Genomic DNA, 26,733 nt, shown 5'->3' with positions numbered 1-26,733 from the left:
CTCAAAAATAGATCATATATTATGTCACAGGGCAACTCTTAGACAATATAAAGGAGTAGAGATAATACCATGCATCTTATCTGATCATAATGGAATGAAACTGAAAATCAACGATAAAAGAAGGAAGGAAAAAGCATACATCACTTGGAGAATGAACAATAGGTTACTGAATGATCAATGGGTTATAGAAGACATCAAGAAGGAAATTAAAAAATTCTTAGAGATAAATGAAAACACAGACACAATATATCGGAATCTATGGGACACATTGAAAGCAGTTCTAAGAGGAAAATTCATTGCTTGGAGTTCATTCCTTAAAAAAAGAAAAAACCAACAAATAAATGATCTCATACTTCATCTCAAAATCCTTGAAAAAGAAGAGCAAAACAACAGCAAAAGAAGTAGAAGGCAAGAAATAATTAAAATCAGAGCTGAAATTAATGAAATCGAAACAAAAGAAACAATTGAAAAAATTGACAAAACTAAAAGTTGGTTCTTTGAAAAAATAAACAAAATCGACAGACCCTTAGCGATGCTAGCGAAGAGAAGAAGAGAGAGAACTCAAATTACTAGCATACGGGATGAAAAAGGCAATATCACAACAGACACTTCAGAAATACAGAAGATAATCAAAAACTATTTTGAATCCTTATACTCCAACAAATTAGAAGATAGTGAAGGCATAGATAAATTTCTTAAGTCATATGATCTGCCCAGATTGAGTCAGGAGGATATAGAAAACCTAAACAGACCAATATCAATTGAGGAAATAGAAGAAACCATAAAAAGACTTCCAACTAAGAAAAGCCCAGGTCCAGATGGGTATACAGCAGAATTTTACAAAACCTTTAAAGAAGAACTAATACCAATACTTTTCAAGCTACTTCAGGAAATAGAAAAGGAGGGAGAACTTCCAAATTCATTCTATGAGGCCAACATCACCCTGATACCTAAACCAGACAAAGACACTTCAAAGAAAGAAAACTACAGACCAATATCTCTAATGAACCTAGATGCAAAAATCCTCAATAAAATTCTGGCGAATCGGATACAAAAACATATCAAAAAAATTGTACACCATGATCAAGTAGGATTCATCCCAGGGATGCAAGGCTGGTTCAATATACGGAAATCAATAAATGTTATTCACCACATCAATAGACTTAAAAATAAGAACCATATGATCATCTCGATAGATGCGGAAAAAGCATTTGACAAAGTACAGCATCCCTTTATGTTCAAAACTCTAGAAAAACTAGGGATAACAGGAACATACCTCAATATTGTAAAAGCAATCTATGCTAAGCCTCAGGCTAGCATCATTCTGAATGGAGAAAAACTGAAGGCATTCCCTCTAAAATCTGGAACTAGACAGGGATGCCCTCTCTCTCCACTTCTGTTCAACATAGTTCTCGAAACACTGGCCAGAGCAATTAGACAGACGAAAGAAATTAAAGGCATAAAAATAGGAAAAGAAGAACTTAAACTATCACTATTTGCAGATGATATGATTCTATACCTAGCAGACCCAAAAGGCTCTACAAAGAAACTATTAGAGCTAATAAATGAATTCAGCAAAGTGGCAGGATATAAAATCAACACGCATAAATCAAAGGCATTCCTGTATATCAGCGACAAATCCTCTGAAATGGAAATGAGGACAACCACTCCATTCAAAATATCTTCAAAAAAAAATAAAATACTTGGGAATCAACCTAACAAAAGAGGTGAAAGACTTATACAATGAAAACTACAGAACCCTAAAGAGAGAAATAGAAGAAGATCTTAGAAGATGGAAAAATATACCCTGTTCATGGATAGGCAGAACTAACATCATCAAAATGGCAATATTACCAAAAGTTCTCTATAGGTTTAATGCAATGCCAATCAAAATCCCAATGGCATTTCTTGTAGAAATAGAGAAAGCAATCATGAAATTCATATGGAAAAATAAAAGACCCAGAATAGCAAAAACAATGCTAAGCAGGAAGTGTGAATCAGGCGGTATAGCGATACCAGACTTCAAACTATACTACAGAGCAATAGTAACAAAAACAGCATGGTACTGGTACCAAAACAGGCGGGTGGACCAATGGTACAGAATAGAGGACACAGAAACCAATCCACAAAACTACAACTATCTTATATTTGATAAAGGGTCTAAAAGCATGCAATGGAGGAAGGATAGCATCTTCAACAAATGGTGCTGGGAAAACTGGAAATCCATATGCAACAAAATGAAACTGAATCCCTTTCTCTCGCCATGCACAAAAGTGAATTCAAAATGGATCAAGGAGCTTGATATCAAATCAGAGACACGGCGTCTGATAGAAGAAAAAGTTGGCTACGATCTACATACTGTGGGGTCGGGCTCCAAATTCCTCAATAGGACACCCATAGCACAAAAGTTAATAACTAGAATCAACAAATGGGACTTACTCAAACTAAAAAGTTTTTTCTCAGCAAAAGAAACAATAAGAGAGGTAAATAGGGAGCCTACACCCTGGGAACAAATCTTTACTCCTCACACTTCAGATAGAGCCCTAATATCCAGAGTATACAAAGAACTCAAAAAATTAGACAATAAGAAAACAAACAACCCAATCAACAAATGGGCCAAGGACCTGAACAGACACTTCTCAGAGGAGGACATACAGTCAATCAACAAGTACATGAAAAAATGCTCAACATCTCTAGCTGTCAGAGAAATGCAAATCAAAACCACCCTAAGATACCATCTCACTCCAGTAAGATTGGCAGCCATTAGGAAGTCAAACAACAACAAGTGCTGGCGAGGATGTGGGGAAAAGGGTACACTTGTACATTGCTGGTGGGACTGCAGATTGGTGCAGCCAATTTGGAAAGCAGTATGGAGATTTCTTGGAAAGCTGGGAATGGAGCCACCATTTGACCCAGCTATTCCCCTTCTTGGTCTATTCCCTAAAGACCTAAAAAGAGCATGCTACAGGGACACTGCTACATCGATGTTCATAGCAGCACAGTTCACAATAGCAAGACTGTGGAACCAACCTAGATGCCCTTCAATAGACGAATGGATAAAAAAAATGTGGCATTTATACACAATGGAGTATTACTCTGCATTAAAAAATGACAAAATCATAGAATTTACAGGGAAATGGATGGCATTAGAGCAGATTATTCTAAGTGAAGCTAGCCAATCCCTAAAAAACAAATGCCAAATGTCTTCTTTGATATAAGAACAGAGTAGGGTCGAAGAGCATGAGAAGAAGATTAACATTAAACAGGGATGAGAGGTGGGAGGGAAAGGGAGAGAGAAGGGAAATTGCATGGTAATGGAAGGAGACCCTCAGGGTTATACAGTGGAGGAGGTAGAGAGAGAGGAGGGGAGGGGAGGGGAGAGGTGGGGAGGGGGGAGGGTGGAGGATGGGAAAGGCAGCGGAGCACAACAGACACTAGTATGGCAATTTGTAAATCAATGGATGTGTAACTGATGTGATTCTGCAATCTGTGTATGGGGTGAAGGTGGGAGTTCATAACCCACTTGAATCAAAGTGTGGAATATGATATGTCAAGAAATTTGTAATGTTTTGAACAACCCACAATAAAAATTAAAAAAAAAAAAATAAAAAAATAAAGATATTGTATCCAACTACAACTAAAAAAAATAAATATTTTTTTTAAAGAAAGCACTCTTTGGAGTTAAAGTACAGGTGAAGATTATGCAAGTAATTTGTAGGAAAAAAAATGCATGTTCCTATAGAATGATGTTCTTCACTTTAAGGCTTCTTTACACACCAAGCTCAGTGCTTCTTAAACTTCAATCACTGACATAAATCTCTGTTCGCTATTAGGGCCACAATCACATAACTCATGATTACTGTTTGTTCCAGGTACTTTAAAATGATTTTTAAAGCAATGCATTTCTTTATGTGGCCTAATCTCAATATGTAAAATCTCTAAAAATATTAATTTAATGATTTCACTGTATTATTTTCTATTGTTCATTAAAATAAAATGTAGCCATTAAGAAAAAAAATGTTCATCCACATCCCACCTTAGAATTAGCTAGTGTACCACCTGTGGAATGGGTCCCCTAGTTTGAAATTCACAGTTCTAAACCTTAATTTTGACTGACTCCAATATATCCTCTTAATTTAAATCAAACTCAAGTTTCTTTTGTGCACTTGACTACAGTCGGGTCTGATATTGTCAGAAGCTCTGTACGTAGCTGTGGACACTCACCATTCATGTCAGTATTATGTTGTACATGTGGGGTTTGTTGTGATACCTGTGCAGGTTTAATGTGACCTTACCTTTCTTCATGTTCTTGCCCCAGAGCAAATACCCTGTCTGAGCGACTGTACTGTGTGGACACACATTCACACAAAGGCATGAGTACATGCACACGTACCTCTTCTCTCCCTTCAGACTCGCCATCCCATACTGTTCCAAAGTTCCTTTCCTCTTACATGTGTCTGCCTGATATCTGATATTGAGTCCATGCTCCTTTTTCTTTTATCTTTATCTTTTGAGTCCAGGTCCTTTTTCTCCTCACTGAACCACTGAAGTATTATGCTCTCTGCGTTCGTTGGCCAGCCACCTCTGCAGTCTCCAATTGAGATGCTTAACGGTGAGGAGGTTTCTGTAGTAGCCCACTTAGGTGCCTTTCTTGGAGAAGTACCAGCTGTTCATCTTCATTGTAGCTTCCCCCACCTCTCTACAGTGGCCTGCTCTGTGCACAAGTTGCAGCCCATTCTTTTCTCTGAGTTGATTCTGTGCCAACACTTGTTGCCTCAGATTGTCATTTACCTTCTCTTTCCCATAGAGGAAAGGAAAGTGACTCCTGAAAGTCACCTTGGGAGTTTGATAGAAGCAGTCCTCTGTCTTTGTACCTGTACTTCAGACTCATAGAAGCGTTTGGTATAATAGCTGATGCTGACTGAGGTGTCCTTGTTTCCCAGAGGAGTTTCTCCTTCCACGTTGGTAGACCAGTTGTGTGCCCAGACACCTGCCATGACTCTTCCTCTTTGTCCTATGGGAATGAGTGTGGAGTCTTCTCAGATGGCTTTTTCCTTTTCCCGAAAGGTAAAGCTGTCTTTAAAATGACAGTGGTCTCTTTCCAGAATGAGGAGCCAGATGGTTTCTCCTGCTCTGTGCTGGGTAGAGATTTAGGTCAGTTACAAAGCATGTGACTCCTCATGGCATAGGCGGTGTGTGGTAGAAATGGGGCTAGAAATGAAATGGGAGTACCCGTGAGATGAAACTTTGGAAAAGAGAAAAGGAATGGTGGGAAATGGCATGGTTTAGAAAACATCATAGCAAAACATGAAAATCATCAGGAAACCACTGCATGTTTTAGTGATGAGGGACTAGATATCAGAGTTGTCTGTAGTTGATCAAGAAATGTTTTCTTTAAAGGATTCTGAGAAAAATACCAAAGAAAATGAGGGTCCCATTCTGACCCAAAGGACAAAAAGGAAGTCTGTAGTATATAACAGAAGGAGCATGGGGGAGAGTCCTTTTTGTAAATAGCAGTGGGTAGTCTCTAAAATGAGGAGAGGAAAAATAATTTCCCCAAATGAACTTGGAAGACATTTTCTCCTAGTAATTGTTTTCTGTTTCTGTATGTTTAATATATCTGACTCTATAACTTGTCAAGTGGTTTCTCACTCTGGGCACTGCATATAGCACCATCATTTAAACTTTAAAATTGTTTCACAGGTAAATGTCTATATTTTCTAGTTGGAAGAAAATACAATTTATATTTTATTTATTACGATAGGATTTATAGTTATTTATATTTATAAATAATGTACTCAAGATCACTAGCAATGAAGTAGTAGAATTCTATCCAGCCTACCTCAAAGGTACACCGTTAGCCAGCCATTATTCAGATTTCCAGTTTGAATGTATGGGACAATTCCATAGGTGATGTGGCTCTGTGAAAGTGGGCTGTTGTGACCAAGTCTGCAAACCCAACCTACTTCCAAAGGAAGATGGTTCCAGTTATACTCAGGAACCTGGAGGTTAAACTCTTATAAAGCTGGGGGTCAGCCTGTTAGGACCTGGGGGCTACTATAGAATGGGCACATTTGATAAAGGACCCTGAGGTCCTATTAGGTTTGAGCCTCATTCAATAACAATAAAAGTAAAAATAATTATAGCTCATCTCATGTGCCAAATGCCTCCTAAAGCCCATCATGATCTCTTCTTATCCCACAATTTATAATCCCATTAGGTAGGTCCTCATTGATACTTTATAGACAAGTAAATAAGGCTAGAGAAGGTAAGTGGTCATACAATCAGCCAATGGCAGTGGAGGAATTTGTTACCCAGGAACAATCCCATCACTGGATCTTATGTTATCTCCAAAAGGGTGCCTCTGTCAGTTCTTGAGGCACCGAAGTAAAAAACCTTGCTAGGCTGAGTTACAGAAGCAATAAAAACCATCTGTCCCTGCTTCCAGAGCTACCATGGGGGCAGTTAAACCATATTAAATGGGTTCCTTAATATGCAAACTGGCAGACTGCTGCCACATGACCGCCTCCCCTCCAAATCTAGCACTGACTCTGCAAAGAGTACTATGCGTTCAGTAGTGGATTTTAATATCCTGGGCCAAGACACTCTCATTTGCGATCACCTCCGAACAGATGGAACGTGGTTTTTCAACTGTGCTGCCAGACGGATGGTAGCAAAGGAGATTACTATTTAATCTCCAAGTTTCCACACAAATATATCATCTAGCAGAAATGGGACTGGTATATGTAGGTGAAAGGTACTGACATCCAAGCTGCACTTTTTAAGGACAACTGTAGAAGGTAGACCAGAGAGATTGGATGAACCAGCAACAAGGTCTTGTACCTTTTGATTTCTTCCAAAAGGTTGCAGAGTGACATTTGTGACTGAGTTTGTTCCAGATTTTTAGGATGTACACAAGAGGTTGAAATGAGTTACTTGGAATGGTGATTCTTGGACTTAAGTGTGCATTAGATTGTAGTAGGGAGCTTATTAAAAATATAGATGCTTCATCTCTTCTGAGTTAGGAGATCTTGGCTAGAGCTCAGGCATCTGTATTTTTAAAAGCACCCTGGTAGTGCCAATGCTAACTGTAGTTGGCTTAGCAAGGTGGGGACAGTGAAGTTTGCTTGTACTCTGTCATTCATTACCAGATCATCTCTGACTCCCCTCAGGGCTTTGAAGCAGCTGGCATGGTGGTTGAAAACAGAGGCCCCATAGTCATACTGAGTTTTTTTTTATTGTTGTCTCCATCACCTACCAGCTCTGAGACCTGGAAGACATTACTTTTCTGAGCCTCCGTTTTCTCATCTCTAAAATAGATCACTAATAATAGCTGCCCTAGAGGGTAATTTTTATTAAGTGAGGCAGAGCATGTAAAGTACTTGACACTCAGCCTAGAACATAAAACGCACCTAATAACTGTTAGCTAGCTACAGTTACGATGATTTTCATCAGGCTATAGTTTTACCTTATAGTTGACTAAGGAAATAATCCCTTTCTGGAGCCTACAGATTCCAAGGGAGAGGCCCACAGTGAGGGAGATGCTGAGTTGCTCTGGTTCCAGAGAGAGTGCATTTGATGCTTGAGTACAACTACATCAGCAGCCTATGATATGTTGTACAGTGTTGTGGGGAAGGTGGCAGCGGATTCCTGGCCATTGTTTCACATGGATCATGTTAACTAGCTGCTGGGATTATAGCTCTGATTAATTCTTTTAGTTCAGTTAATGCATCCTGGACCCTCTCCCAGACAGGCCTAGTGAGAGATTGAGAATTCAGCTTACATACTTCTCATGTGTGTCTTCCTTGTTGAAAATGGGAATTCATATTACTCAAAGGCTTACATTATGCCTTTCTCTGAGCAGTCAAAGCTGTAGCATGTGCCATTTCTCAGGTTGCCTCTGGAAATCCTGGGCGTTCTGGACACACCCGTTTGCTTTGGCAGATAGTATGTTTGTCCATATGGGTTCCTATTGTCACACGGGCTGCAGAAGGTATAATGTGGCTATTGGCTTAATTATGTATGGTTATGTGTGTGATTGAAAACCACATAGTTGATGTAGCTATTAAAAATGATGTGTGGAACACTAATGGAAAGAAAAAAGTTCAATGTAGATCATTATGTGGAAAAAAGCACATGATCATTATGTGGAAAAAACCTTTGTAGCTCAGTGGTTACATTCATGGAGTCCTGGGTTCAACCTCCAGAACCACAGTAAGAAAGTAAATAAGTTAAATAAGATTCACATCTTGAGCATCAGCACTAAATGAATGAAGCACATAAGGCAGCATTATGTCCTTTTTCCCTGTGTGTGATATGATCCTTCTTTTGGGGGGAGGGTGGGAGGTGGGAGAGGTATTGAACTTAAGGGCACTCAACCACTGAGCCACATCCACAGCCCCATTTTGTATTTTATTTAGTGACAGGTTCTCACTGAGTTGCTTAGCACATTGCTGTTGCTGAGGCTGGCTTTGAAGTCATGATGCTCCTGCCTCAGCCTCCTAAGCCGCTGGGATTACAGGTGTGTGCCACCACGCCTGGCTGATCCTTCTTTCTTAAAAGAAAAAAGTGTGTGTATGTGTGTGCATGTCAGTATTCCTACATAGAGCAGAACAGCTGGACATTTATATGCCAAAATAAATATAGCTGGAGGGCAGCTCATACAGGGTATTTGTTTATGTGTATGCTTTTCTGTATTTTCTAAATTGAAGAAGAATGTGCATTTATTATGTATTGACTTCTTTTTAAGTTATTAAAAACAAAATAATTGTACCTTCCATTTACTATCTCAAGCCATTTTGCAATGAGTCATGATATAAAAATAAATAAATACATAGTTTCTTCCAGAGAGGAGCAGAGTAAGCAGTCTAGATGGGTTCCCTCAGACACCAGGCACTCCTAAGTTGAAGGGCAAGAAGCTCTACTTAAAATAAGTTCTCAAGTAGGAAAAGAGGGCCAAGTTGTGAGTTGTGGAGTGTCGGTCCAATGGTCCAACTGATCATTCAACTCCCTGCTCAGCCATTAAGGCTCACTTCTACCTTGTGGTTTTTCTGAAATGGTGGTGGTTCATGGTCAGGCCTCCCATTGTGCCTCCACATCTCATTCCTGTGAACCAGTTCAATCCCAGGCCAGCCACAGTGCTTTTCCCATTCTCTCATGAAATCCAGTTTTATTGGCATTTTTCCCCTTTGCAAAGAAAAAGGTTCTTATGAGTGCAATGGGGCAAGAATTCATCAGTCCACACAGCACCAAAACCAGAGACAAAATGTTGTACTGAAGACAAACTGTTAAAAGTGTTAATATCAGGTACTGTGTGTATGCTCAAAACAATGTAACTAGCCATATTTTTTCACTTACCATTAAATTGTTGAATCCATCATTGCCCAAGCTTTTTTTAAACATTTTTTAAAAAACATTGCCTGAACTGTTTTTGTATGCCCAAACATATCACCCAAACTGCTTTTTAAGATTATTTTTTATCATAGAGACTGAGACTGAGTCAGCATGAAATCAGACCACCTCAGATTTTACTGTGGCTTGGCATGCCCACTACTATCAGGAGCAAAAACTATAGGAGGGAAAAAAAAAAAAACTGCCTCAGAAAGTCAGCTTCTAAGCTTCTCATGTACTTGGGTGTTTCCCAGAGATGGTAAACTGAGAAATTGCTGTGCACTCATCATTTTTTATTGCAAAATTCATTAAGCTGCCATGCTATTATCATCCTATCTTGTCAAGATGATACATTACAGACTTCATTGCAAAACTTTAACAAGCAAGAGAAAGTACACCTCTCCCAGCCATAGCACGAGAAAGCCTCTAGGTATTTTGCCTGTGTCTTTCTTTCTTTTTTTTTTTTTTTTTTTTTTTTTTGTGTGTGTGTGTGTGTGTGTATAGAACTCTGATTCTTTGCAAAACTTCCTTCTGCCTGGTAACTCCCCCCTCATTTGATTATGTAGGAAGAGTTCCTTCCTTTTGGTTTTGTGAGGCATCAGGAGCTACTTAGAAAGAATAGTCCTTTTTCCCTCCTTTTGACCTCAAGACTCTGGCATCATGGAAAGCTGATATGTTAGCCTGAATTCCTACAGACTTCCACGCATAATGGGAAACCTCCCCCAAAGTGACGTCAAAGATCTGTGTTTCATATTTACTCTCCAGTTCTGCGTATTCAGTGGGCCAGACGTGTTCAGGCCTGCCAAGATGCGTGAGTTTGGCTTGGCTCTGTATGTGCTTTCCTGGCGTCGTCTGTGGGTTCTGTGATAAACACAGATCCTGCCTCCCGTATGTGATGGGGTTGCCATTAGAGTGAACAGGAGTCACTTGGTAAATATGGAAAGTGAAGTAGCTTAGCTTCCAGATTTCCATGGCAACCCCCAGAACAAGTACAATATCACCAAAATTATTCTGTAGCTTTCCTTTTTTAGTTGCAGTGATTTGGTTACATACCTATGTTTTTCCACTCCCGATTTGTACAAAAATCGAAAAAGCTGCCCACTGTCAGCAGTACATTGGTTTTAAGGACATCAGTTGTCCCTGTCTGATGCACCTGAAAAATTTAATCACACAAACCTCTGTTCCAACAGAATAAAGTATGATTGCAGATTATACCTTTACACACATTATGTATCTCATCCCCATGGAGCTTTGGTATATGTGGTACATGGACTAGGCACCAGGAGTACATAGTAAACCATGACCTCACAGTCACTTGAATGGATGCTGTGTGGCCAAACAGTACATGCCTGCCCTTGAGTAGCAGGCCTCCTTATGGACCAAGCTTACATCCAGTTTGTCAGTCCATATAATATATGTGCATGAAAGGAACATTACTGACACATATTGTTTGGGGCTTTGTTTCATTATTTCCTTGTTTCTGGGCTCTTATTTTTCTGAAACTAATACAAAAAAAAATATTCTTGTGGACCAATACTTTTGAGAAAGGCAAACATTCTTACTGACTGGAACCTTCAGGAGCATTCCTAAATTGTGGGCATTCTTTCTCCTTTTGTCATTTAAACGATTCCTTATGATCTTGTTGATTTGACTCATAACTGGTTGTTGTTTTTTCTTTGAAGTCCACCATCCTATAATTTTTTTCCTCCAACAACATAATTGCCATCAATCCTCTGTATACCTTCTGATTGAGGATACCAGAGTTGGACTGAATCATCAGTGACTTAAGGAAGTCCAGCTCCATTATTTGAAGGATTCAGTTCATTTTTATTTAAAAAGACATCTTCCAGGCTGCCTCTTCCTGTGCATTTCTGTTAGGAGCAGGTACTCATTTACTTGCAAGACAGGAAAAAAAAAAAAAAAAAAAAAAACCAACCTCCTATTTTGAGGGACATTACTGAATCATTTTATCTTTATTCCTTATTTTATTCCAGATTAGAATTTGCCTTGATATCATTTGCCATAACCACTGAAACATTTTGTTTGCTTTTGATTTTACTCTCTACTCCCCTGGAATAAACCTTACCTTCCTATTCACCCTCAGTCAGGTTGTCAATATTTCTGCTCAGATCTCCTATCTGAAAGTTATAATGAGACCACAGATAATGAGGCTTATCTCTAAAACACTGTAGTTGTCCTGGATTTCTGGATTTCCTTATTACATGGTCCAAGGAATGCCAATAAAGGGTCTGCCCCTTAGAATGCATATTTGACAGTCTTGACTGCAAAGCCCTGGAATTTTATGATGCAGTTTTTGTGTTTTCTTCTTGACCAAATAACTCCTTTCCATGATATTTTGCTTTTATTGTTGTTTTGTTATGTTATAGGTTGTACATCTGTGAAAGAGCCCTATCTGTCTCTGTCTATCCTTATACATACACACATACATATCAAACTAGAACCTCAAAAAGAATTCCTTTTTTAAGAAAAGAATGCCTATATCCTCCAGTAAATGAAATACTAGAAACCTTCAAGTTGAATTAGTTGTTTTATTTTGTTGACTTTTCTAGTCCATAGTGGGTCAAGTTCTTATTCTCCACACTATCTTCTTTCTTTAACAGGTTTATTTCAGACAAATACTGTGCTCTGTTTGCTGGAGACTTCCCTACTAGCTCATGAGACACCAGTCTGCAATACTGTCACAATAGACATGTTCTTAAAAGCTCTTATCTAAATCCAGTTTTTAGAATTATATCTTATGAAAATCGGGATTCTGATATTCTAGAAAGCAAAACACCTTTATATAATGTTGTTTTCAATTTTGGTTTTAAAGCTTTGTGTTAAGTTTCTTACAGTCTACTGAGGAAGGTAGACATAGACAAATTTGTACAAGTTGATAAGTATCAGTCTAAACAAAATTTTAAAACTATGGTAGAAATCTATTGTCTGGGGACCCTATTTGATATACAATAGGCTCTCAATAAATATTCACTGAATAAATGAAATTTGAGGAAGTTTTCATCTCAGATATTCCTTTTTTGTAATGAATAATAGGGAGGGGGAAATGACCTGATAACATTTAAAAAAAAAAAAAAAAAAAAACCATAATATCAAGGCTAGGCATGGTGGTGCAGGACTCTAAACCCAGCAACTTGATTGAGAGACTCATGCAGAAGGATCACAGGTTTGAGGCCAGCCTTTGCAACTTAGTGAGATCCTGTCTCAAAAAAAGGCTGGGTGGGCTTGGCTTGTGGCTCAGTGGTAGAGTGCTGGCCTTGCAAATGTGAGGTACTGGGTTCAATCCTCAGCACCACATAAAAAATAAAATAAAGGTATTATGTCCATCTACAACTAAAAAAAATTAAAAATTAGAGAAAAAAAAGGTGGGGGATCTGGAAATGTAGCTCAGTGGTAAGGTGCCTCTGGTTTCCATCTCTAGTACTGCCAAAATAATAATAATATAACTTTAGAATGATGTTGTTTTTGATTTGTAGGATCATAACTCTCTCATGAACAAAGTGAATATAATCACAAGAGAGACATGAGCTATACTTATTCTCTTCTCCTTCCTAAGAATTCAAACAACTGTGTCATGCAAACTTGGCCCCTCACACTTCTTAAACTAAAATTAATAAAATATTCACCTCTCCTGGTGTATGAAGCAGAAAAAGTCTACAGTTGAAGGTCACAGGAATGTCATCTTCACTCCCTTTCTTTACGTGGTGGTCTTGAGCTCTTCTCACTCTTCAGGAATCTTGAAAATAAGTATTTTGTGCAAGGAAAGTTTTACTTTATTTATACTGATTCATACTGGTAGGTGGTGTATCCATTTTCTCAATGATCCCCTAATTATGTAATTTGAGAGTTGTTTCTCTTCCTAGTAGCAAATTCCTGTTTACAGGCCCTATTAACCTTCCTGCTCAATGTTAACTTACGGTTTCTCTTTCTTTTGGATTGTTTCTGTTTGAAAGTTAAGCCCTTAAATTATGAATAATTCTAAATCGAAATAATCACTTGAATAATCTACTTTCATCAACATCTGCTTAAGAGTTCAGGAACCTCCCAGTAACCTCATAGATCTTTTGTCTGTTCTTTGGGGCTTTTAGAATTTGCCAAGATACTAGGGATATTGGTGGGGGCAGGGGGCGGGCAGAGAGAGAGAGAGAGAGATTTGTGAAGACTACTCTAACATCATTATATAAGCATAATTTGTTTTTACAGACATGACATGACTGTTGCAAAGGGGAAAGCATTTCTTATGACATTACCCCCTTTATTACTTAAAGAGATTCAAGTTCCAATGTTGACCTGTCAGTTGCCATGTGAGTGATTCCAGTCTGTCCTTTTAGGGTTATGGTATACATCTAACTCATGTCAGAAAGGCCCAGTAAGAATTAAGAATTTGTCCACATTTCTTCCTTTTTTAAAAAAAAAAATTAATTGTAGATTAAATAATAACTTTATTTTATTTATTTTTTATGTGGTGCTGAGGCTTGAATCCTGTGCCTCACACATGCTAAGCAAGTGCTCTACCATTGAGCCACAACCCCAGTCCTCTACATTTATTTCTTGACAAGTGAAATAATTGCCAGAAACATCTGTTGATTTCATATGGTATATCTGTAATGTCTGCAGGATGAGAATGACATTCCAAATCTGTATTTTGCTACACCCATGGTGCCTGTGTCATTTAGCTACATCAGCTCCAAAATGTTTTTTTTCAATGCATGGTTCCAAGTTTTTAAAGATGAGAAGAAACAGAAAGTTCTTTTCTTTGAGCAGTATTCTAAAGTTTACAGAACACATTCCTGCATATGATCCCACTTGATCCTCGTGACAGCTCCGTGAGCTGTGCAAGGCAATTCTTGTTCTCCCCATTTTGTAGATTCATTAATCAAGAATCTGAATCAAATGGAAATTGCCTGAGGCCACACAACCACCAGAGATGGGTTCTTGAAGAGAGTTCAGGTTTCCTCTCTCCTGAGTTGGTCCCGTTCTCCAAGCATGATTGTGACTGCTTGGACCATGGACTGGGGTTTTTGTTGGTTGTAAGCAGACTACAGTGCAGCCTCTTACAGCCCTATATATAGAAGAATTAACTTGCAGTTAAACATCAAATATGTGAAGCTGGAGGCAACCCAGAAGGATATGTCTGGGGTGGGGTAAGGAATTTAGACGAGCTGAGTCATAAGGAAATTGGTAGCCAAATAGTAGATATTCTATAGTGAGGTGCTATAAAATGCAGGTAGGACATGGCCTGTTTAATAGTAAAGGCCAGAGTGTGAGATAAAAGGCAAGTGTCATGGAAGCCAAGGCATCTATTTGGATGCAAGGGGCCCACTAGTCAAAAAAAGACACAGTTTCAGGTGCCATGGCAAGACCACTCTTACGGAAAAAGTCTGGCTCATATTAAAGGTATATCCTGTTAAGATGAGGAAGGGATTTTGCTCCAAATTTTCATGTCATCCATTTCCTTTTGACTCTTTCCTTCTCACTCTTATTTTAGCCTGTTCCTATGTCTTTTTTCTAAGCTTCAAGAATCTCAGTTTTTGTTTTATGTAGAAATAGACTGTCCCTATACAATATTAACATGGGGCTTGTGGCATTTTTCCCTGCAGAGGAACAAAGGAACAGCATGATCAACTCCAGTTTGGAATCTGTCTCATCAAATGCAAACAGCGTCCTTAATTCCAGCAGCAGCCTACAGCCCAACATGAACTCCAGTGACCCAGACCTGGATGTGGTCAAGCCCACCCGGCCCAACTCACTGTAAGTATGACGTCCACCCACTTACTACACAAGGGCCCCAGTCAGCCATTGTGCCAGAATTTACTCTCTGGTCCCACCTGACTTTGGGCCATAGTCCCATGAACATGATTTAAACCTTTTCCCTAAACTTGGAGGTTGGCTAGTTTGTTGGATTTTTTTAAAGTATCATCATCTCAAAGGGGAGTCACTATTCTTAACATACTGCTTCTTGGCCTTGGTGAACTTGATTTACTGTCCTGCTGAGATGGCTTTGGTTATGGCTATTGCCTGTGCTGGCTGCTGGGCATGAAATTTGCTTAATTTCATAAATATCCAGGGACTGTAGTAGCTCTGTAGATCAGTAGCCAAGTATGTTTCATTCATGTTGTGTCAGTTTCCCTTCCCCTGACTATGTTGGAAATGTTCAGTGCTACCTCTGTGCCCGCTTCCAAAAAGGAAGAGCCCCTAGTTGGCCTTTGGGTCTTCATATCCTCAAACCTTAGTATAACTATGATCTTTCACCAGAGACTATGAAAGAGCCTTTTTTTTGGCTTTATCTTGAGCCTTAGGCACTACAGCCAAGACAGGCAGTGTGGGGACTGGTTGTCCAATCCCCCACAGAAACTATTCCACTAGATCCAGAAAGTTCTCCCCTGTGAATTTATCCAGCATTGCTTAGCATGCTTCTTCAGACCATCCTATAAATCTTGTCAGTTAGAGCCTTTGCAGAAAGAATGTGAGGCCATGACCAGAACAGCTGGACTCTCAGGCTACAGCTGTATAAAAGTCAAGAAAAACAGAGTTGACTTTGCCTTTCTCTAGTGAAAATAACTTGAGGCTCAGCCACGGATTGTCTCCAGGCAGTTGTTTCACTTGGAGAGACATCAGCACTCGGGTGAGACACCAGCATGTCAGCAGCCTTCTCCTGACCCTCGGAGTGCTGTGGTTGCATGACAGCACCCAGAGGTTCCATCTCTTTAAGATATTTACAGATCTGCAAAATGGGTCTAATGATTTTTTGCCTTAGAACAGACTAAGGGAAAATGAATGTTTGAGAGGAAAAATGACTCCAAAATGGCCTTTAAAAGTACATGTAATGGATAGGTAACTACCGTGTAAGGTAAAATCTTTGAGAAAAATCAGGTCTTCTTTTAGTTGTTGGCAGCTTTACATTGTATGGACATTCAGGAAGTTTAATTCCTGGCCCTTTTTTGGTAGTGTGTCTGTTCACCAAGATGTGGACCATGCCTCAAGAGCTTAAAATTATTGAATCTGTCCATCTTCTGGGCAATGGGTTTCTTCTGGTTCTCTATGAATGAACTTGCGGAGGAACCCACCCAGCCTTTCTGCATGTTTCCTCAGGCTCTCCTATACCTAATTTCCTAAAATTAAAGAAGATTCTATTTTATTCCCTTTCTTTTTTTTTTTCCTTCCTTTTCCTCCATTTGGTTTATATTTCTGTACCTTGCAGTGGCTAAAGTTATTTCTTGCTCAGCATGAGCAAAGTTGAACTTCTTGCCCAGGTTGCTTAACACCCTCTGACTTTAGCCATCCAATACCAACTAATGGTCTTTAATCTTTGTTTTTAGCGGCTGGTAACTCAGGGCCCCTGAGTCACCACTGAGTACAGTGTGTACTGAGAGGTTGTTTGGGCAGCTAAATGAAAGGGGGAATATATCTTTTAAACAGGTCCTAGAGGAGAAGCCTTGGGATTTTTAATATTTTAAGATATTTACATGTGATTTATGTTTTATAACATACTGAAGATCACTCAGCCAACTTCAGACCATCCAGGTGGACTATTCCCTGCCTAATGCAGATTTGGGAGTCTTTCCCAGGAAGGGAGGGTGATTCCAGAAATAGTTCTACTTGTTTGTATTTAAAAGAGGATTAGAGGTAGACGTGTAGGTGTGTTTCCAACAAGACTTCTGTCCCCAAGCTGAATGAGTTTCTGACTCCCCCTGTGCATCCTGAGGCCAGGGAAAGCTGTTCCTTGAGGGAGTAGCAGTGCCAGTGCTGGTGCTGGCGTTTGCCTGGTCCCTGAGTAGGGGCCATTCCAAAGCCCCTGTGAGTTTAGTAAACAGGTTCACTAGCTGTCCCTCAAATCCAAGGTCCTTCTGCCTGGGATTTGCCTGGATGGACCATGAATGGAAGTTAGGCATTCCTGCCAGATGGAAGCTATGGTACTTCCCCTGAGTAATTAATTCTGATGAGGCTGTCAGCACACTGCGCCACGGTAACCAGGCCCAGTCACAGCCAACCAAGAACCCAGAGCTGGAGCCCTTCACTCCCTCCATTGTTGTTCAGTTAGAGGTTTACAGGGATCCTGGAATGAGAATACTTGATGCAGATGGAAACCATAAAACAAAGGCAGAGACAGAGGGCTGCTATTAGCTTGGTGATTATTTAGGCATAAGGTAGGAGACAGCCACCAGGAAACTGTTTGTTCTTTTTATTTCATTTATTCATTTTCACAGTGAACTGGACGATCATCATGGCCATGTAAAAATCATCATGAAAGAAACATTTGTTACTCAGTGTACTTTGGTGCCTCCAATAATACATTTTTCTCTTTGGTAAACCTTTCCTAGCTCTCCAAGGAGATTAAGGTTCTCTTGTTGGCATGAACCTAAAGCTAAATCAGGCATCAGAATTAGTGTTGCCATCATTCTGCCCAGGCCAGGGAGGGCAAGGCTGTTGTGTTCAAATCTTTGGCAGGTTTTCAGCTAGATTCCTAAAAATCAAAGGACAGTTGATAAACCAGTACCAAAGTTCAGCTGGTCTGAAATCATCAGCAAATCTTGCTAAATCTGTTTTGTGCCCAAATCTGTACTAAACTTCCTAGGGGAAACCAGAAAAGGAGAATTCTTGTTATGGTTTGGATGTGAGATGTCCCCCAAAAGCTCACATGTGAGACAATGCAATAAGGTTTGAAGGAGAAATGACTAGGTTATAGCATTAACCTAATCAGTGAATTGAGCCCTGATGGGATTAACTGGGTGGTGTCTGGAGGCAGGTGGGGTGTGGCTGAAGGAAGTGGTTCATTGGGAGCATAGCTGTGGGGTATATTTTTTGTATCTGGAGAGCAGAGTCTGTCTCTCACTCCTTCTGATCACCATGTGAGCTGCTTCCCTCTGCCATACTCTTCCACCATGATGTTCAGCTTCACCTTGAGCTCTGAGAAATGACCTGGTTGTCAGTGGACTGAGACCTTTGAAACAATGAGCCTTCAAATAAACTTTCCTCCTCTACAGTTGAAAGACCCTCCTCTGGATGGGTCTTTCAGTCTCAGCAGCTAAAAATCTGACTAAAACAATTCTTTTCCTTCCTGAGTGTACAGTTTGACTAAGGAGAAAATGCAGTGGCATATGACAACGTGAGATGGGACTTTTATAGCTTTTAAGTATGTGTAGAGTTCACTGTCACCAGGCATAATGGTGCATGTCTGTAATCCTAGCTGCTTTGGGAGGCTGAGGCAGGAAGATCACTAGAGGCTAGCCTCAGAAACTAGTGAGATTCTGTCTCAAAATAAAAAATGTAGCTCAAAGGTAGAATGCCCTGGGGCTCAATCCCCACTAGGGGATTAATTAAGGGGGTTAATATTAACTGAATATCTGTGAGCATATGCATCAGGTCAAAGTATTGGGAAAAGTAAGATGAAGGCGAGGTGGACATTAAGGAAGATTTGGATGGGTAAGTGAAGGAGCATTCCAGGAAAGGGGAACGAGGGAGTGGAGATGATCCAGGATGGATAAATACAGTCTAAAATCATGTATTAGGGGAAGGGAGTTGTAGTTGCACCCCTGCCACTACCAGCAAACAACAACAACAAACACTTGAATAGATCTTTAAAATTAGAACACTTCATATTAAAAAAATCCAGACTTCCTGCTGAAACAACTGGACACTCACATGCAAAAACATGAATCTGAATAAAGACCTTACACCTTTCACCAAAATCAACTCCAAGTGGATCGTAGATTTAAATGTGAAAAATCAAAGCTATTAAACTTCTAGAAGATAACAGGAGAGAACCTAGATGGCCTTCGGTGTGATGATGACTTTTTAGTGAAAGAAAAATTGTTAAGTTGTCCTTCATTTAAACCAAAAACTTCTACCCTGTGAAAGACACTGGTGAGATAATGAAAAGATAAACCACAGATTGGGAGAAAATATTTGCAAAACTCATATCTGATAAAGGGCTAGTATCCAAGAAATACAAAGAACTCTTTAATTAACTCAATAATAAGTAAACAAACTACATAATTAAAATATGGTTGAAAATCTGAACAGACACCTCACCAAGGACGTTCAGGTGACAGATGTGCATATGAAAAGATGCTCTACCACATACATCACCAAGAAGTGAACATTCAACACACCTTTTAGAATAGTCAGACTTCCAGAATACTGACACCACGCAGTGTTGGGGAGGACATGGAGCCACAGGAACTCTCGCTCATTACTGGTGGGAATGCAAACTGGTAGAGTCACTTTGAAAGACAATTTGGCAGTTTCTTACAAAATTAAATATACTTGTACCATACAATCTTGCAATTGTGCTCCTTGGTATTTATCAAATGATTTGAAAATTTTTATATCCATATCACAAACATCCACGTAGATTTTTTTAGCAGCAGCTTTATTTATAACTCCCAAAATTTGGTAGCAATCCAGATATTCTTTAGTAAGTATGAAAGGATAAGCTGAGGTATGTTCAGACAGTGGAATACTATTCAATATTAAAAAGAACTATCAGGTCATGAAAAAAACATGAAGGAACCTTAAATGAATGTTGCTAAATGAAAGAAACCTGTCTGGAAAGACTATAAAAAGATATGATGCCAAATATATGACTTTCTGAACGATGAAAAACTATGGAGTCAGTAAAAAGATCAGTGGTTGCCAGGGATTCAGAAAGAGTGGAAAGGGCATGAATGTTGGGGCACAGGGCATTTTTAGCATTGTGAAACTATTCCACATGGTACTATAAAAGTAGATACAGACATGCATTTGTCAAAACCCATAAAACTCATAGTATACAAAGAGTGAATCCTAATATGAACTGTGGACTTTAGTTAATAATACTGTATTAATATTTGTTCATCAGTTGTAACAAATGTTCCATGCTAATGCAAGATGTTAATAATTGGGAGGAAATATGGGGTGAGGGAGAAGAAACAGATTTAGCAATAATTTTTCTGTAAACCTAAGACTGCCTTAAAAAAATAAAGTCTACTAATATGTTTTTTTAATTAAGATTTCCATCTTCTTTTGAAAAGGTAGAAGATTCTACTACACCAAACCCAGTTGTTACTTGGTTGGAGATGGTGCTGTTTGGTTCCTCCAATCTCAACACTAGCCTGCTCTACTCCTTGAGATCTTCTGCCTGTTGACATGCAATAGATTAAGTATGGCCCAGAATCTTTTCTGCCCCTTTCATTAAGAGCTGAAGCCCTTGTATCCAGGCTGGCCTTCAATCTGGTACTTGTTTTGAACAATAGAATGTGGTAGAAGTGATACCATATGACTTCCCAGCCCTGGCCACAAGGCCTTGCACCTTCTTCTCTCATCCTCTTGGAACCCAGCCACCACATACAGAAGCCCAGCCTAGCCTCTGTGAGAATGTACAACCATTGGAGAGAGAAGCCCAGCTCTCCCAGCCAAGCCCCATACCCAGGCAACCAGTTAGTTGAACGAAGTGACATGAGTTATTCCAGGCATGACGCACTGAAGAGCAGCCCAGTCGGCCCATAGACTCATGTTAGATAATACATTGTGGCTGTTTTAGGCCACTGAGTTTGGGGTGGTTTGATGTGCAGCAATAGTTAACTAACACAGGCCTATGATTTTGTGACCTCGGAGTCACAGGCCACTGCCTGTGGATGGAGCTGAGCCGCCTGGGTGAGATAGAGCTGGGGAAAGCTCTCACTGTGCCACGTGGACACTACTAGCCTTTCACTTTTCAGAATCTTCTTTGAAAGAAAATGACTCATAACTGAGATTCTAAGAAATTAAGAAACAAAACAAAATTCCTAGCTAATGGCTGAGGCAAGCAAGAAAGATGGCCCAAACATTGGACTGAAAAGCAGGAAACCCTGGGTTTGAATCCTGGCACCAACACAGGCTGGCTGTAGGATCAGTCCTTGGCTCTGAACACACCCAGCTCCTACTCCCTGAGTGGAAGACGTGTGACTTCCCCACCTCCAACAAGGGAGACAGTTCAGTGGGTGCTTACAGAGCCCCCTCTCCTTCCATAAGGACCAGTAAAAATGGCATGGTGCCAACTCCTTCCTGGAAGATCTTGATTTTTAAAGAGGAAGTAAATAAATACTGAGAAAGAAGTCAGGGGTCGTCCCACCAGGAACATAACATATTGCAGTAATTCCCCAGATTAGAAACTCATAGGCAAATGCTTTCTTCATACCACTGTGGTGAGGGTGAGGGGGCTTGTTAAGACTGGAAGAAGTCTAGGAGGGCAGGGCTGATTACACCAATGGTGAGCCCCACCTCTGAGGTCTCCCTGCCTAAGTGGTCCCCGCCTCTAAAAATTAACTGCTCAGTAGTCTCATAAATAAAACTGATTTTCCCGCATCCTTTCCTCTTCTCTCTCTCTCTCTCTCTCTCTCTCTCTCTCTCTCTCTCTCTCTCTCTCTCTCTCACACACACACACACACACACACTCTTCCAAGTTATTTCTGGTGACCTAAAAGATGTGCACATGCCAAAGGCTTGCATATTCCGCCAGAATCAACCATCCTCTCCCATCTTAATGGCCAGAGAGCAGACCGTGGAATCCAAAGGATAAACAAGGGTTGCTTCCAGGCGGGGTTGTTTGCTTGACTCCTTAGTTTGATTCAGCTGCTCTCTGATGAAATGTAGGGGAAACTTGCCTAGAGAGATGTCTCTAAAATTTTACTTATCTTCTGCTTATTCAGTCAACATTCGTTCAACAACTATAAACTGAATACCTATTGGGAGTCAGTGTTATACTTCAGTGCTGAAGGTACAGTGATTTGAAAAGAAACTTAGGGGGACTGAGAGTGTAGTTCCGTGATAGAGTGTATGTATGAGCATTCACCAGATTTCTAGGTTCAAACTTCAGTGCAAAAAAAAGGGGGGGAGTTCTGTTTTTATGGAGTGTGTGTGTGTGTGTGTGTGTCCCGGGGATTAAACCCAGAGATACTCTACCACTGAGCTACATACCCACCTACCCATCTATCTATCTATCTATCTATCTATTTATATATTTATTTATTTTGAGACAGGGTCTCGCTAGATAGCTGAGACAGACCTTGAACTTGTGGTTCTTCTGCCTCAGCCTCCTAATTACCCAGGATTATACATGTGGGCTACTATGCCCACTGCTTCCATGGATTTTATATTCTAGTGGGTACAGGAGAAAAATCTGTATCTAATTTATTAGTCCGTGAGGAATTCTATGGAGAATACTAATGCAGGGTGAAGGAAATAGAGGTTTGGAGGAGAAGGAAGAAAGTTCCTTTAACTCTCTCCACTTCAGTTCCCTCAGAAAGGTGGCATGGAGATTGAGGTCATCCTTTGTATTTTATTTGCATGTCTAGCACTCTGAATTACAGCAATTATTATAAATATTATCTCAAGAGAGCTCCCTACACACACACTCTTTTCTTTTTCTCTCTTCTCTCAACCCTGGTATACACTTTTCCTTTGCAGAAAAAATGTCCCCATTGTTGCTCTCACATTTCCTTACAGCTCCCTACATCTAATCTGAGACTGGAGCTCTCTGTTGGTCCAGGGCTAGAGCTATCAATGCACGGGGGAACTGCTATTATAGAGAGAGCCCTGCCTTGATCCAAGACCACCTGAGGTAGGCATGCCTGTTCCTGGACAATATGGAAACCTCCAAATCCCATGGGGTACCTGATGGGCTGTGTGTATAGCTGTTATTTGTTGAGACTAAAAGAACCTCAAAATGAATAATATGCATTAAACAAGCAATTCTTAATGAGTTTTATTTATTTATTTTTTTACAAAGAAAGGTAATTTTTTTGTCTCATTGCTATTATATGCCAAAGGAGTTAAACCTAGACAGGCAACTATTATTCTACTAGAATTGTCTTTATTTGTCATTCTTTGAAATGTGGGCATTTGAAAGAGGAAGTTTTCCTGTGTGGTTGGATTAGCTTCTGTGGAGGAGGATCTCCCTGTTAGATTGAGGAGTCTGCTTCTCACCCACCTGCAAATGTAAAAGGTCTCTTTAGACAGTTTCACCTGCAAATTTGGGCAATAACTTGAAGGCATAATGGTTTTCTCCAGGAATCATTTGCCTTTTCTTGCTCCTGCTCACAGTCCCCCTGGTGATTCTAGCTGAATTCTTCCCTGTTGTTTCTAGGAAATGCCTGAAATAATCCTTCTGTCACCTTAGGCTCCTGGGACTGCCACAGTTATATCTTCCCCAAGTAACATCCCCTTGATGTGTTAGGAGAACGTTATTGATGTGCCACATCGTCTTTTCTGAGTGGCCTCATGTCAGTTTTTTTTCCCCCAAATGATATCTCCCTCTCCAATCAGGAGCCTAGCTGGGATTCACATGGGTGATTATAGAGATTACTGATGGGTGATCCATCTGACTTCTATTGGATAAATGTGTTTGGTTATTAGCGGTTTCCCTCTCCCTCCCCATCCCTCTCTCTTTAATATAAAAACTGCTTGAGGCACCCTTCATGCTTCATGACACAGCAAGATTTCTTTCCCAAGCATCTGGGCTGTCAGTGGTACTTGAATCTCTACAGCCTGTCATTCAGGGGGAACTTGGGACAGGGCAGGGAAGGTACTGTTACAATGCCTACACACATCCCTGTTTTCCAACAGCATGGAAATCACAGTTGGAAAAATATTTCCCTTCACATTTCCTGTACTTTTTCCCTTTAAGTAATGTTCACCCATATAAAAGGTCTCTTTTTATCTATAAACTTATTAATCTTCCTAAGTAATCTAAAACAATTCCCAAATTTGCCATGGCATACAATACATATTCAAAGCTTTGAGGTTTGATTAAAGGCATGAATGAATGAATATCATTCTGAATTTAGCTGCCCTCAAATGCCTTATGGCACTGTATATGTGTGTCTAGGTGCTGAGCATTTTAAATCTAAACTTTTGGGTAGACTTTTTTAGGGAAGGAAATGGGCTCAAGATTTGGCATGGCTGTCAGCAGTACTTTGCCTTTAGAGCTTTGAAGGAGCTCTAAAGTGCCATTTTTCTCAGGTAGGATTAGTTTGGAATTGTTTCTCCCATTGTATATGTAGTCTGGAAGATCTTATTGGGAGATTCACATTCTAAATTGAATAAATGAAAGTTACATTAAAGTACTGGTTTTTAAATCTTTTTAATGAATCCGAGAGGCAGATGCTTACTTAGCTAGGGAAGTATTCCAGGTTGGATACAGCCTCAGGATCTTGTTTTTTAACCCTCTGCATTAAGAATCTAGAAAGCCATAGATCCTTCAGAGCCTTCCTCTGGTCTATTACACTGTCCTTCCAGGGAACTGTCTGAGCTCAGTGCAGTAGTTCAAGTAGTGGTTCAGGATCAGCATCGTGGGCATCACCTGACACTTGTAAGATGTAGATTTTTACATTGGCCCACTCCATCAGCAATTCCTGAGCAGGGGCCTGGCACTCTGTGTTTCACCAAACCCTGCAGGTGATTCTGATCTGTGCTGAAGTCTAGTGCACAGTGGCATAGAGCGTTAGGCTGATAGACTCCCACAAGAATAAAATTGAAGCCGGGTACAGTGACAGACACCTGTAATCTCAGCTACTCAGGAGATAGGGACAAGAGGATCTCAAGTTTGAAGCCAGACTCGGCAACTTAGTGAGACCCAATCTTAAAACAAAGGGCTGGGGATGTAGCTTAGTAGAGTACCCCCAGGTTCAAATCCCAGTAATGCAATAATAAAATTAAATTGGGATTGACCTCATTTTAAAGCTCTTAGGGCCAAGCCTGGGTCATCACAGACACACTCTGTCCATGTAGTGGTAACTGTAGTGGCCTTCACAGAGCCCTGCCCTTGGCCTTTGAGATAATTCGTAGCTTCTATGGCTGAGCAGGGATTTGCTTTTCAGAGGAACTCAATTAGTTCACCAGTGTTGCACTTTCAGACTCCCCCAAAAAGTCCAGCCAACTACTTTGCAAATGCATGTCTCATGGTCACAAGTCTAAAGAGGGTGGATGCATCCATCAAGCCAACAACTACGTGTATTGAGCACCTACTAAGTGTGAACAGGATGAGATCAAGACACTGGTATTGATAGTAGAATAGTTCTCATGGATATGATCAACATGGACACTTGATTTAAAAATTTGGCTTTTTTATTAGTTGCTCAAAACATTACAATGATCTTGACATATCATACATTTGATTCAAGTGGGGTAAAAATTTGGCATTTTTAAGTGTTCCCAAACTGATGCAGGAAGTAGGAGGAGGTATCACCAGGCAAAATCTGAGTTGGACCTCTTACCTGGAGGGATCAAGTGTTGGCTATATCATTTCCTAACTGCATAAACTTGGGCAAGTCATTTGTCTTCTGAGAAATTGATGACAGTATCAGTTCTATGAAGTGATAATAATAATACCTACCTTCAAGGTTGTATTCAGGGTAAGGATGAAATAATGCTTTCTTGATACATGGCCTGGTTCACAGTAAGCAGTCAGTGAACATAGGTTGCCACTGTAAGTCATGTGCCAGACAATAATATTTCAGTCAACAACAATGGACTGTGTATATGACAGTGGTTGCATAAGATCATATCACCTAGTGACCTTGTAGCTGTCTTAATTTGTGTAATTGCACTCTGATATTCTTACAATGACAGAATCACCTAACAATGCATTTCTCAGAATATCTATTTTAGTCAGATTTTTTCACTGTTGTGACTAAAAGATCTGATCAGAACAATTTTAGGAGGAAAAGTTTATTTGGGGGTCAGTTTCAGAGGTCTCAATCCACAAACAGCAGGCTCCATTCCTTAGGACTCAAAGTGAGGCAGGATATCATGGCAGAAGAGTGTGGTAGAGGGAAGTGGCTCATATGATGATCAGGAAGCAGAGAGACCGAGATACACTCCCCAGATACAAAATATATACCCCTAACCCATGCATGTCCCAATGTCCCACCTCCTCCAGCCACACCCCACCTGCCTTCAGTTACCACTCAATTAATCCCATCTGGCGATTAATTCACTGATTGCATTAAAGCTCTCATAACCCAATCGATCATTTCTCCTCTGAACCTTCTTGCATTGTCTCACACGTGAGCTTTTGGGGGAGACCTCACATCCAAACCTTTACAATATCCCTGTCAGTAAACAACATATGACTATTTTTTTTGTTACCTTATTGCTTATTGTCCCCAGCAATGAAAAAGGTCCCAGTGCTGCTTTCTTTCAGTTGCAGTAGATGGACACTCAATATTTATTTTTTTTATTTATTTTTGCTGTTTGACCCTGAGTGACTCAAAGCAACCCAGATTCAAAACATTGAGATCTTAAAAATGAATTGAAATACCTAAAACTGAATTAATTACAAAAGTAAAATACACTGAAATCAGTGGA

At 40.0% G+C, this 26,733-nt stretch overlaps 1 protein-coding gene across 5 annotated transcripts in view; it reads left to right on the top strand.

Moving 5' to 3' along the window:
• Arhgap26 (Rho GTPase activating protein 26) overlaps positions 1 to 26,733 on the top strand; it is a 421,874-nt gene that overhangs the window by 328,955 nt on the left and 66,186 nt on the right. For 4 of the 5 annotated variants that reach the window (XM_071612274.1, XM_027927794.2, XM_027927796.2 and 1 more), the window contains exon 20: positions 15,009 to 15,159. In XM_071612274.1, the coding sequence (XP_071468375.1) occupies positions 15,009 to 15,159 (151 nt within the window). Of the gene's footprint in view, positions 1 to 15,008; positions 15,160 to 20,420; positions 20,967 to 26,733 lie in introns of those variants that run through there. The other variant, XM_027927797.3, reaches the window with a different exon arrangement.

Source organism: Marmota flaviventris, chromosome 5 (assembly GCF_047511675.1).
Source record: "Marmota flaviventris isolate mMarFla1 chromosome 5, mMarFla1.hap1, whole genome shotgun sequence".
Lineage (NCBI taxonomy): Eukaryota > Metazoa > Chordata > Mammalia > Rodentia > Sciuridae > Marmota > Marmota flaviventris.
This window is presented reverse-complemented; position numbering and strand designations above follow the sequence as displayed.